This window comes from Lucilia sericata, unplaced genomic scaffold (assembly GCF_015586225.1).
Source record: "Lucilia sericata isolate MDLA Ls3-8-SP2 unplaced genomic scaffold, ASM1558622v1 Contig001420F_arrow, whole genome shotgun sequence".
NCBI classification, from domain to species: Eukaryota; Metazoa; Arthropoda; class Insecta; order Diptera; family Calliphoridae; genus Lucilia; species Lucilia sericata.
In genome coordinates this window covers 5,526-17,927 of record NW_023995353.1, presented here as the reverse complement: position 1 = coordinate 17,927, position 12,402 = coordinate 5,526, and the positions used below count along the sequence as shown (strand labels likewise).

Here is a 12,402-nt window from a genome sequence, read left to right as displayed (position 1 = left end):
AGAGACCCCCACACACAAGCGATCACGTTTTACGCGTCCATTCTTATTGCCTCCCAAACAAACGTGTATTGACAATTTAATAAATCTTTCCGTTCAACATAAAATGTCAACAATTTTAATGACTTGTTAAATAAATTTTTACAATAATAAAATATTCACAAAAAAAAATCTGAAAATGAACACACCACAAGACTTAACAAATATCTTTTTTAAGTGTGTAACATACACGATCTTGGCGGGAGTTATGAAATAAAGTTTTGTAGCAAGTGGAGGTAATTTCTTGAAAGTTCTAAAGTTCAGTGAACTTAAAATTTAAAGAAGAGGAAGTGTTTTTTAAAGATTAAGCTTTAAAAGATCGAAAGATAACTAGAACTGTACTAGCTCAGTTCTGATTCTATTTCTAGTTCTGTTTTAGTTCTGTTCTAGTTCTGTTCTAGTTATGTTCCAGTTCTGTTCTGGTTCAGTTGTAGTTCTGTTCTAGTTCTGTTCTAGTTATGTTCCAGTTCTGTTCTGGTTCAGTTCCAGTTCTATTCTAGTTCTGTTCTAGTTCTGTTCTAGTTCTGTTCTAGTTCTGTTCTAGTTCTGTTCTAGTTCTGTTCTAGTTCAGTTCTAGTTCAGTTCTAGTTCAGTTCTAGTTCAGTTCTAGTTCAGTTCTAGTTCAGTTCAGTTCTAGTTCAGTTCTAGTTCTGTTCTAGTTCAGTTCTGTTCTAGTTCTGGTCTAGTTCATTTCTATCAGTTCTAGTTCAATTCTAGTTCAGTTCTAGTTCAGTTCTAGTTCAGTTCTAGTTCAGTTCTAGTTCTAGTTCAGTTCTAGTTCAGTTCTAGTTCAGTTCTAGTTCAGTTCTAGCTCAGTTCTAGTTCAGTTCTAGTTCAGTTCTAGTTCAGTTGTAGTTCAGTTCTAGTTCAGTTCTAGTTCAGTTCTAGTTCAGTTCTAGTTCAGTTCTAGTTCAGTTCTAGTTCAGTTCTAGTTCAGTTCTAGTTCAGTTCTAGTTCAGTTCTAGTTCAGTTCTAGTTCAGTTCTAGTTCAGTTGTAGTTCAGTTGTAGTTCAGTTCTAGTTCAGTAGTAGTTCAGTTCTAGTTCAGTTCTAGTTCAGTTCTAGTTCAGTTCTAGTTCAGTTCTAGTTCAGTTCTAGTTCTGTTCTAGTTCTGTTCTAGTTCAGTTCTATCAGTTTTAGTTCAGTTCTAGTTCTGTTCTAGTTCTGTTTTAGTTCTGTTCTAGTTCTGTTCTAGTTCAGTTCTAGTTCAGCTCTAGTTCAGTTCTAGTTCAGTTCTAGTTCAGTTCTAGTTTAATTCTAGTTCTTTTCTAGTTCAGTTCTAGTTCAGTTCTATCAGTTCTAGTTCAGTTCTATCAGTTCTAGTTCAGTTCTAGTTCTAGTTCAGTTCTAGTTCAGTTCTAGTTCAGTTCTAGTTTAGTTCTATTTCAGTTCTAGTTCAGTTCAGTTCTAGTTCAGTTCTAGTTCAGTTCTAGTTCAGTTTTAGTTCAGTTATAGTTCAGTTATAGTTCAGTTTAGTTCAGTTCTAGTTCAGTTCTACTTCAGTTCTAGTTCAGTTATAGTTCAGTTATAGTTCAGTTATAGTTCAGTTCTAGTTCAGTTCTAGTTCAGTTCTAGTTCTGTTCTAGTTGTGGTTTAGTTCTGTTCTAGTTGAGGTTTAGTTCTGTTCTAGTTCAGTTCTAGTTCTATTCTAGTTCTGTTCTAGTTCTGTTCTACTTCTGTTCTAGTTCTGTTCTAGTTCTGTTCTAGTTCTGTTCTAGTTCTGTTCTAGTTCTGTTCTAGTTCTGTTCTAGTTCTGTTCTAGTTCTGTTCTAGTTCTGTTCTAGTTCTGTTCTAGTTCTGTTCTAGTTCTGTTCTAGTTCTGTTCTAGTTCTGTTCTGTTCTAGTTCTGTTCTAGTTCTGTTCTAGTTCTGTTCTAGTTCTGTTCTAGTTCTGTTCTAGTTCTGTTCTAGTTCTGTTCTAGTTCTGTTCTAGTTCTGTTCTAGTTCTGTTCTAGTTCTGTTCTAGTTCTGTTCTAGTTCTGTTCTAGTTCTGTTCTAGTTCTGTTCTAGTTCTGTTCTAGTTCTGTTCTAGTTCTGTTCTAGTTCTGTTCTAGTTCTGTTCTAGTTCTGTTCTAGTTCTGTTCTAGTTCTGTTCTAGTTCTGTTCTAGCCTGTTCTAGTTCTGTTCTAGTTCTGTTCTAGTTCTGTTCTAGTTCTGTTCTAGTTCTGTTCTAGTTCTGTTCTTGTTCTGTTCTAGTTCTGTTCTAGTTCTGTTCTAGTTCTGTTCTAGTTCTGTTCTAGTTCTGTTCTAGTTCTGTTCTAGTTCTGTTCTAGTTCTGTTCTAGTTCTGTTGTAGTTCTGTTGTAGTTCTGTTCTAGTTCTGTTCTAGTTCTGTTCTAGTTCAGTTCTAGTTCAGTTCTAATTTAGTTCTAATTTAGTTCTAGTTCAGTTCTAGTTCTGTTCTAGTTCTGTTCTAGTTCTGTTCTAGTTCTGTTCTAGTTCTGTTCTAGTTCTGTTCTAGTTCTGTTCTAGTTCTGTTCTAGTTCTGTTCTAGTTCTGTTCTAGTTCTGTTCTAGTTCTGTTCTAGTTCTGTTCTAGTTCTGTTCTAGTTCTGTTCTAGTTCTGTTCTAGTTCTGTTCTAGTTCTGTTCTAGTTCTGTTCTAGTTCTGTTCTAGTTCTGTTCTAGTTCTGTTCTAGTTCTGTTCTAGTTCTGTTCTAGTTCTGTTCTAGTTCTGTTCTAGTTCTGTTCTAGTTCTGTTCTAGTTCTGTTCTAGTTCTGTTCTAGTTCAGTTCTATCAGTTTTAGTTCAGTTCTAGTTCAGTGCTAGTGCAGTTCTAGTTCAGTTCTAGTTCAGTTCTAGTTTAGTTCTAGTTCAGTTCTAGTTCAGTTCTAGTTCAGTTCTAGTTCAGTTCTAGTTCAGTTCTAGTTCAGTTCTAGCTCAGTTCTAGTTCAGTTCTAGATCAGTTCTGGTTCAGTTCTGGTTCAGTTCTAGTTCAGTTCTTTTCCATACATTCCAACACAATTTCAAACGGATATTCTTAACACTTTCAAAACACCATTTCAAATTTGAAACAACATATTACAACAATCAATCAAAAAACACATTTTCCTAAAATATTAACAAAAAATCTTAAAATAATAAAAAACAAATTAAAATTTCAACTTCCACTATAACTTTAAAGAGTGTGTATGTTTGTGTGTAATCTTTAAAAACAAATTAAGTTAATTTATTAATGGCTCTAATGACATGAACATGAGCATAGAATGAAAATGGAAAATGAAATAGAAAAAGGGCTCTAGAGCGGCGGGTATATGTATCTTCTATCTCATGGTTGTCGTGGTTACACATTCTGTAACAAACTACATTGAACTAGTAACTCTAGCAGACCATACATTCATTACATACATCCATACTACTTACCAGCCAACAAGTCTTAAATCGTAAATAACTTTCAGAGATATATGATCGTCAGCTTTGTTTAGTATTGTACCCTTGGGGATATGTTTTTGTTACTTTTTTTTGTTTCGTCAGTTACATTTTAGTGCCACCGAGGGCTATTATTGAGCCATAGATTTCTGGAATGTATGGAGTTTGAGCATGTTTGGTATGTTAGTTTGATGGTCTTACGAACGTTTATTTGTGGGGGTTTAGAGATGTGTGTGATGTATGTGATGGCGGCGGACAATGTTATGGGATGTGAGAATTGCTTGTAAAGCATCAAAAAGACCACAAATAGACAAGGCTCGTAAAACATTATTTAACTCACCATTGGTAAGGTAGCGTCGCTTAATGTGTGTAATTTTCAAAGGGATTTCAGCAAAGGTGTCTTTAGGGGATTTTTGGAGATTTTTAGCTTCTAGTCGAGACTATAGACTGATCTATATTCTCGGTTATAGACTGATCTGTAGCTTCGACTATAGGCTGATCTATAGTCTCGACTATAGACTGATCTATAGTTTCGATTATAGACTGATCTATAGACTGATCTATTGTCTCGACTACAGACTGATCTATAGTCTCGACTATAGACTGATCCATAGTCTCGACTATAGACTGATCTATAGTCTCGACTATAGACTGATCTATAGTCTCGACTATAGACTGATCTATAGTCTCGACTATAGATTATCTATCTATAGTCTCGACTATAGACTGATCTATAGTCTCGATTATAGACTGATCTATAGTCTCGATTATAGACTGATCTATAGTCTGGACTAAAGACTGATCTATAGTTTCGACTATAGACTGATCTATAGTCTCGACTATAGACTGATCTATAGTCTCGACTATAGACTGATCTATAGTCTCGACTATAGACTGATCTATAGTCTCGACTATAGACTGATCTATAGTCTCGACTATAGACTGTTCTATAGTCTCGATTATAGACTGATCTATAGTCTGGACTAAAGACTGATCTATAGTTTCGACTATAGACTGATCTATAGTCTAGACTATAGACTGATCTATAGTCTAGACTATAGACTGATCTATAGTCTCGACTATAGACTGATCTATAGTCTCGACTATAGACTGATCTATAGTCTCGACTATGGACTGATCTATAGTCTCGACTACAGAGTGATCTATAGTCTCGACTATAGACTGATATATAGTCTCGACTATAGACTGATCTATAGTCTCGACTATACACTGATCTACAATCTCGACTATAGACTGATCTATAGTCTTGACTATATTGATCTATAGTCTCGACTATAGACTGATCTATAGTCTCGACTGTAGACTGATATATAGTCTCGACTATAGACTGATCAATAGTCTCCACTGTAGACTGATCTATAATCTCGACGGCTATAGTAGGGATTATTCAGTGATCTATAGTCCCGACTGTAGACTGATATAGACTGATTATAGTATCTCAAAGGGACAAATCTATGATTTCGAAAGTTTTGTGAGGCAGCTCTGCTTTGGCGTTGGTTTCGGCAAACCCTGTTTTGTTTTTAAATAGCCAAAGTATACATACTGGACGTCACATTGAAATGCAACTTAAACTCGGAAAAAAACCTTACTTTAAGGCGTTTTTTGTTTGTTTATTTGTTACTTTACTTGCCAACTTGGTAATTAGCCATAATTCATTGTTGTCTACATAGAAATTTTACTAAAAAGTTTACACAAGTTTTACCTAAGAATTTATATATTAAAAAGTATATAATAATTAAGTATATACTGTTAGTAAAAACATAAAAACATGTTAATGAATGATATCCGTTTTCGTTGAATGGATGCTATTGCTACTTAAAGACTATTTTCAAAACTTTTTAAAGGTGCTAAAGCATTTTATAGCCCACACTATAACCACACTATTAGGCTACCAGTTTTGATTTTCTTAACTTTAAATCTTTAAACCGATTTATACTTAATTGAATTCCATCAGTCGTGTTTCCTTAGTTTCTTTTTCTGTATTTGAAGTTATTTTAGCAAAACTTGTCTTTTTTTTCCTTTTCATTAATCCAATCATTTTATTGTATTGTTATGTCGTCTTTCTTTTTGGGGGAACTAGAGTAAATATCCTCTGCCAAAATATCTTCCTTTAGATGAATGGTGAGGAAAAGAAATCAATTTCCTTTTTTTTTTGGCTGCTTTTGTTCTTGTCAAGAATTGTCAACGAAATGTTGTAGCCATAATACGCAAACAACAAGAGTCATCAGCATTACAAAAAACTTTAATCAATAGTCACAAATTGTTTCGCTTCATTTGAAGGAAATGAACGTTTTTTTTCTGGTAAACAAATCTCTTTGGAAATGGTTTGGCAGGGAAAACAAATGATTGAGATTGAAAAGGAAACTCACTGAAAGATTAATCAAGTGACAGTGTTAAATTATGAACAAATATTAAGAATGCAATGATTTTATAGTGATATAACACGAATCTATAGCCAAGACTATAGACTAATCTATAGACCAGACTATAGACTAATCTATAGTCAAGACTATAGACTGATCTCTAGTCTAGACTATAGATTGATCTCTAGTCTAGACTATAGACTGATGTATAGTCAAGACTATAGCCTAATCTATAGTCAAGACTATAGACTAATCTATAGTCAAGACTATAGACTAATCTATAGTCAAAACTATATATAGACTGATCTAAAGTCAAGACTATAGACTGATCTATAGTCAGGACTATAGACTGATCTATAGTCAAGACTATAGACTGATCTATAGTCAAGACTATAGACTGATCTATAGTCAAGACTATAGACTGATCTATAGTCAAGACTATAGACTGATCTATAGTCAAGACTATAGACTGATATATAGTTATGACTATAGACTGATCTATAGTCAAGACTATAGACTGATCTATAGTCAAGACAATAGACTGATCTATAGTCAAGATTATAGACTGATCTATAGTCAAAACTATAGACTGATATATAGTCAAGACTATAGACCACGCTATAGTCAAGACCATAGACTAATCTATAGTCATGCATATAGACTTATCTATACTCAAGTCTATAGAATTATTAATAGTCAAGACTATAGCCTGAACTATCGTCAAGACTATAGACTGAACTATACTCAAGACTATGGACTGATCTTTACTCAAGACTATAGACTGATATATAGTCAAGACTATAGACTGATATATAGTCAAGACTATAGACTCATGTTTGACTATAAACTGATCTATAGTCAAGACTATGGACTCATCTATAGTCGAGACTATATTCTGATTTATAGTCAAGACTATAGACTGATCTATAGTCCAGACTATAGATTTATGGTCAAGACTATAGACTGATCTATAGTAAAGACTATAGACTGATCTATAGTAAAGACTATAGACTGATCTATAGTCAAGACTATAGACTGATCTATAGTCCAGACTATAGATTTATGGTCAAGACTATAGACTGATCTATAGTCATAGACCGATCTATAGTCATAGACCGATCTATAGTCAAGACTATAGACTGATCTATAGTTAAGACTATATACTGATCTATGGTCAAGCCTATAGACTGATCTATAGTAAAGACTACAGATTGATCTATAGTCACGACTATAGACTGATCTATAGTCAAGACCATAGACCGATCTATAGTCAAGACTATAGACTGATCTATAGTCAAGACTATAGACTGTTCTATAGTCCAGACTATAGATTTATGGTCAAGACTATAGACTGATCTATAGTCAAGACTATAGACTGATCTATAGTCAAGACTATAGACTGATCTATAGTCAAGACTATCGACTGATCTATAGTCCAGACTATAGATTTATGGTCAAGACTATAGACTAATCTATGGTCAAGACTATAGACTGATCTATAAAGACTATATACTGATCTATGGTCAAGACTATAGACTGATCTGTATGCAAGACTAGAGACTGATCTATAGTCAAGACTATAGACTGATCTATAGTCAAAACTATAGACTGATCTATAGTCAAGACTATAGACTGATCTATAGTTAAGACTATATATTGATCTTTGGTCAAGACCATAGTCTGGTCTATAGTCAAGAATATAGTCTAATCTATAGTCAAGTCTGTAGACAATAGACTGATCTATAGGCAAGACTATAGACTGATCTATGGTCATGACTATAGACTGATCTAAAGTCAAGTCTATAGACAGATTTATAGTCAAGACTATAGAACGATCTATAGTCAAGACTATGGTCTCGACTGAAGACTGTTCTATAGTCGCGGCTTCTGACTGACCTATACTCTGGACTACAGACTGATCTATAGACTTGACGCTATAATAATTATAGGAGAGATCTTGCGATATCTTACAATTTTGAACAGTTTTTAATAAATTTATTCTATATTCTTTACTAATTTAATATTTTATTCTGATTTCTTTACAGGTAAGCGATTAATCTTTATACATATCAAAATCAGGTAATTTTTATAAAAATGTTTCCAAATTAACACAGATCAATAGAAAGCCTCTATTTCAAATAAGCTGCTTTAAAGGAAAATTCGAAAACCCTCTTTAAAGTTTTATAAAACCAATTTAGTAAATTGAAATACTTTGCTTCTTTTAGATCTCAAAACATTTGCTTTCTTTAACAACTTTCTTTCCAATACTTTGCTATAAACCATTTTTACTTAATTTTTCAATTTCATATAATTTTTTCAAAAAAAAAGTTCGTCTCAATTACCAAACTTTATGCATTCACACCCATTTGATCCATTTTTTTTTTGATATTTTTCATTTTCAAAACGTATTAATACCACACACTCTTATTACATGTGAACCCCTCAATTTAAGCATGTCGTTGTTGTTATTTTTTTTCTGTTATTATTTCGAACAACTCGTTTTTGAAATTAATCACAAATTGAAAAATCTTTTTGCCCCAAAATGAAATGAAATCTACACACATGGCCACAGCAATACTAATACTACTCAGTATCTGTAACTGAAAACATTATAAGAAGGACGGACAAATGGACAGACAGACAGACAGAGGGACGGACGCACGCATGAAGGAATGAATGAATATAATGAACGAATGAGTGTTGAACTGCATCACAATGTTATCAAAACATGTGTATCTTTCTTTTTTTTTTCTTGGTTACAACAAGCAATGCGTTGGTCATCATCTACATCATCGTCATTTTCATGATTTCTCATCTTCAACATTGTCGACACATCGACATCATTCTCTTTACTCATCGATAAAACCATAACAAGAGCTACTTTTTTCAGAGACCAACAACAACAACAACAACTGCTGATTCTTTTATGCGAAACCAAACCCAATCAAAGTAGGGGTCCTACAATGAAATTAAGCAGCAACAGCAGCATACAAGATGATGAAGAAGTGCCAGAAAGATTAAAAAGAATTTTCTTTAATATTACATCAGCCATCAAGTGGGACAAGATAGAGGAAGGGGGTGTCAGGTGTAAGACTGCAGAAGTACGGGGCAGAATGTGATTTTGAAAGGCTTAAATATTTGTGTTTATAAAAATACTTGAAATACCACTGAGTGCTTTTTGGGGATTTTATTAAACCTTTAAGGGAAAAGAGATTTGCTGCCGCTGGGAGTTTAAGGAAGTGATTCTTGGTCTTAAAAAGGGAACCAGAAGGGAATTGGAACTGAACTAGAACCAGAATTTGAACAGAGCTAGAAAAGAACTAGAACAGAACTTGAACAGAACTTGAACTGAACTAGAACTGAACTAGAACTGAACTAGAACTGAACTAGAACTGAACTAGAACTGAACTAGAACTGAACTAGAACTGAACTAGAACTGAACTAGAACTGAACTAGAACTGAACTAGAACTGAACTAGAACTGAACTAGAACTGAACTAGAACTGAACTAGAACTGAACTAGAACTGAACTAGAACTGAACTAGAACTGAACTAGAACTGAACTAGAACTGAACTAGAACTGAACTAGAACTGAACTAGATCTGAACTAAAACTGAACTAGAACTGAACTAGAACTGAACTAGAACTGAACTGCAACTGAACTAGAACTGAAATGGAACAAAATTAGAACTGAACTACAACTGAACGTAGAACTAAACTAGAACAGAACTACAACTGAACTAGAACTGAACTGGAACTGAACTGGAACTGAACTAGAACTGAACTAGAACTGAACTAGAACTGAACTAGAACTGAACTAGAACTGAACTAGAACTGAACTAGAACTGAACTAGAACTAGAACTGAACTAGAACTGAACTAGAACTGAACTAGAACTGAACTAGAACTGAACTAGGACTGAACTAGAACTAGAACTGAACTAGAACTGAACTAGAACAGAACTAGAACAGAACTAAAACAGAACTAGAACAGAACTAGAACAGAACAAGAACAGAACTAGAACAGAACTAGAACAGAACTAGAACAGAACGAGAACAGAACGAGAACAGAACTAGAACAGAACTAGAACAGAACTAGAACTGGAACAGAACTGGAACAGAACTAGAACTGAACTAGAACTGAACTAGAACAGAACTAGAACTGAACTAGAACTGAACTAGAACTGAACTAGAACTGAACTAGAACTGAACTAGAATTGAACTAGAATTGAACTAGAACTGAACTAGAACTGAACTAGAACTGAACTAGAACTGAACTAGAACTGAACTAGAACTGAACTAGAACTGAACTAGAACTGAACTAGAACTGAACTAGAACTGAACTAGAACTGAACTAGAACTGAACTAGAACTGAACTAGAACTGAACTAGAACAGAACTAGAACAGAACTAGAACAGAACTAGCGCAGAACTAGAACAGAACTAGAACAGAACTAGAACTGAACTAGAATAGAACTAGAACAGAACAGAACTAGAACAGAACTAGAACAGAACTAGAACAGAACTAGAACAGAACTAGAACAGAACTAGAACAGAACTAGAACAGAACTAGAACAGAACTAGAACAGAACTAGAACAGAACTAGAACAGAACTAGAACAGAACTAGAACAGAACTAGAACAGAACTAGAACAGAACTAGAACAGAACTAGAACAGAACTAGAACAGAACTAGAACAGAACTAGAACAGAACTAGAACAGAACTAGAACAGAACTAGAACAGAACTAGAACAGAACTAGAACAGAACTAGAACAGAACTAGAACTAGAACAAAACTAGAAGAGAACTAGCACAGAACTAAACAGAACTAGAACTGAACTAGAACAAAACTAGAAGAGAACTAGCACAGAACTAAAACAGAACTAGAACTGAACTAGAACTGAACTAGAACTGAACTAGAACTGAACTAGAACTGAACTAGAACTGAACTAGAACTGAACTAGACTGAACTAGAACTGAACTAGAACTGAACTAGAACTGAACTAGAACTGAACTAAAACTGAACTAAAACTGAACTAGAACTGAACTAGAACTGAACTAGAACTGAACTAAAACTGAACTAGAACTGAACTAGAACTGAACTGCAAACTGAACTAGAACTGAAATGGAACAAAATTAGAACTGAACTACAACTGAACGTAGAACTAAACTAGAACAGAACTACAACTGAACTAGAACTGAACTAGAACTGAACTGGAACTGAACTGGAACTGAACTAGAACTGAACTAGAACTGAACTAGAACTGAACTAGAACTGAACTAGAACTGAACTAGAACTGAACTAGAACTGAACTAGAACTGAACTAGAACTGAACTAGAACTGAACTAGAACTGAACTAGAACTGAACTAGAACTGAACTAGAATTGAACTAGAACTGAACTAGAACGGAACTAGAACTGAACTAGAACTGAACTAGAACTGAACTAGAACTGAACTAGAACTGAACTAGAACTGAACTAGAACTGAACTAGAACTGAACTAGAACTGAACTAGAACTGAACTAGAACTGAACTAGAACCGAACTAGAACTGAACTAGAACAGAACTAGAACAGAACTAGAACAGAACTAGCGCAGAACAAGAACAGAACTAGAACTAGAACAGAACTAGAACAGAACTAGAACAGAACTAGAACAGAACTAGAACAGAACTAGAACATAACTAGAACAGAACTAGAACATAACTAGAACAGAACTAGAACTAGAACAGAACTAGAACAGAACTAGAACAGAACTAGAACAGAACTAGAACTGAACTAGAACTGAACTAGAACTGAACTAGAACTGAACTAGAACTGAACTAGAACTGAACTAGATCTGAACTAGAACTAGAACTGAACTAGAACTGAACCAGAACTGAAACTAAACTCGAATTGAACTAGGTCTTTATTAAATCTTCTATGAGTCCCTTTTGCCCATTTAAGGTTAATGTATACATTTTTTCATTTTCGTACACATGTTGCATTCGCAAAACCATGCTGATGAACTGGCACGAGTTCTCAAAACTTTGGCTTGCCGATGTGGTACTCGTTTAGGTAATCAGGCAATTTTAATGTATAAAACGCAAACATACATCAGAGAGACAAAATCGTCATCACCGTACAAATAAAACATGAGTGAGTGACTGCTGAGCCTACCAAACGACCAACCAGCAAAACTAATACTTGTCATTGACCTCACATTAAAGTAAATAAACACAGAAATGGAATGGGGGACCGACACTGCAATTAACATGCAATTCCCCCCTCATTTTGTTATAGTTACCGTGCCTTTAGAATGAACCCTTTTTGGATGAAATGAAACACTTAAAATGTTTCCCCTTCATTCAACTCGTTGCTGCACGAATAAAACTGAAAGAAGACTACAAGACGAATGAGTCTTGTTGATGCAATTGAAATTAAAATATGTGTGAGAGAATATTGAGGTTGAGGACTCTGTTAGTGCAACATGGCACAGGAGGGAAGAGATCGGATGAGAAACAACGTATCCAACTGTTCAAATATTACACTACTACTACTACTATTATCTTTTGGGGTTTGTCAGTCAGAGTTTGTTGTATACTTTAACATTGTCAGGTCTTCTTCGATTTGAAAAATATACACA

General features: G+C 34.4%; 1 protein-coding gene across 1 annotated transcript in view; it reads left to right on the top strand.

Annotated features, from left to right (window-relative positions):
- LOC119611317 (vitellogenin-2-like) overlaps nt 1-7,942 on the top strand; it is a 62,702-nt gene extending 54,760 nt beyond the window's left edge. Inside the window, exon 2 of the mRNA XM_037966856.1 lies at nt 7,830-7,942. Coding sequence (XP_037822784.1) covers nt 7,830-7,833 — 4 coding nt within the window. The 3' untranslated portion in view covers nt 7,834-7,942. The remainder of the gene's footprint in view (nt 1-7,829) is intronic.
- Nucleotides 7,943-12,402: the final 4,460 nt, after the last annotated feature.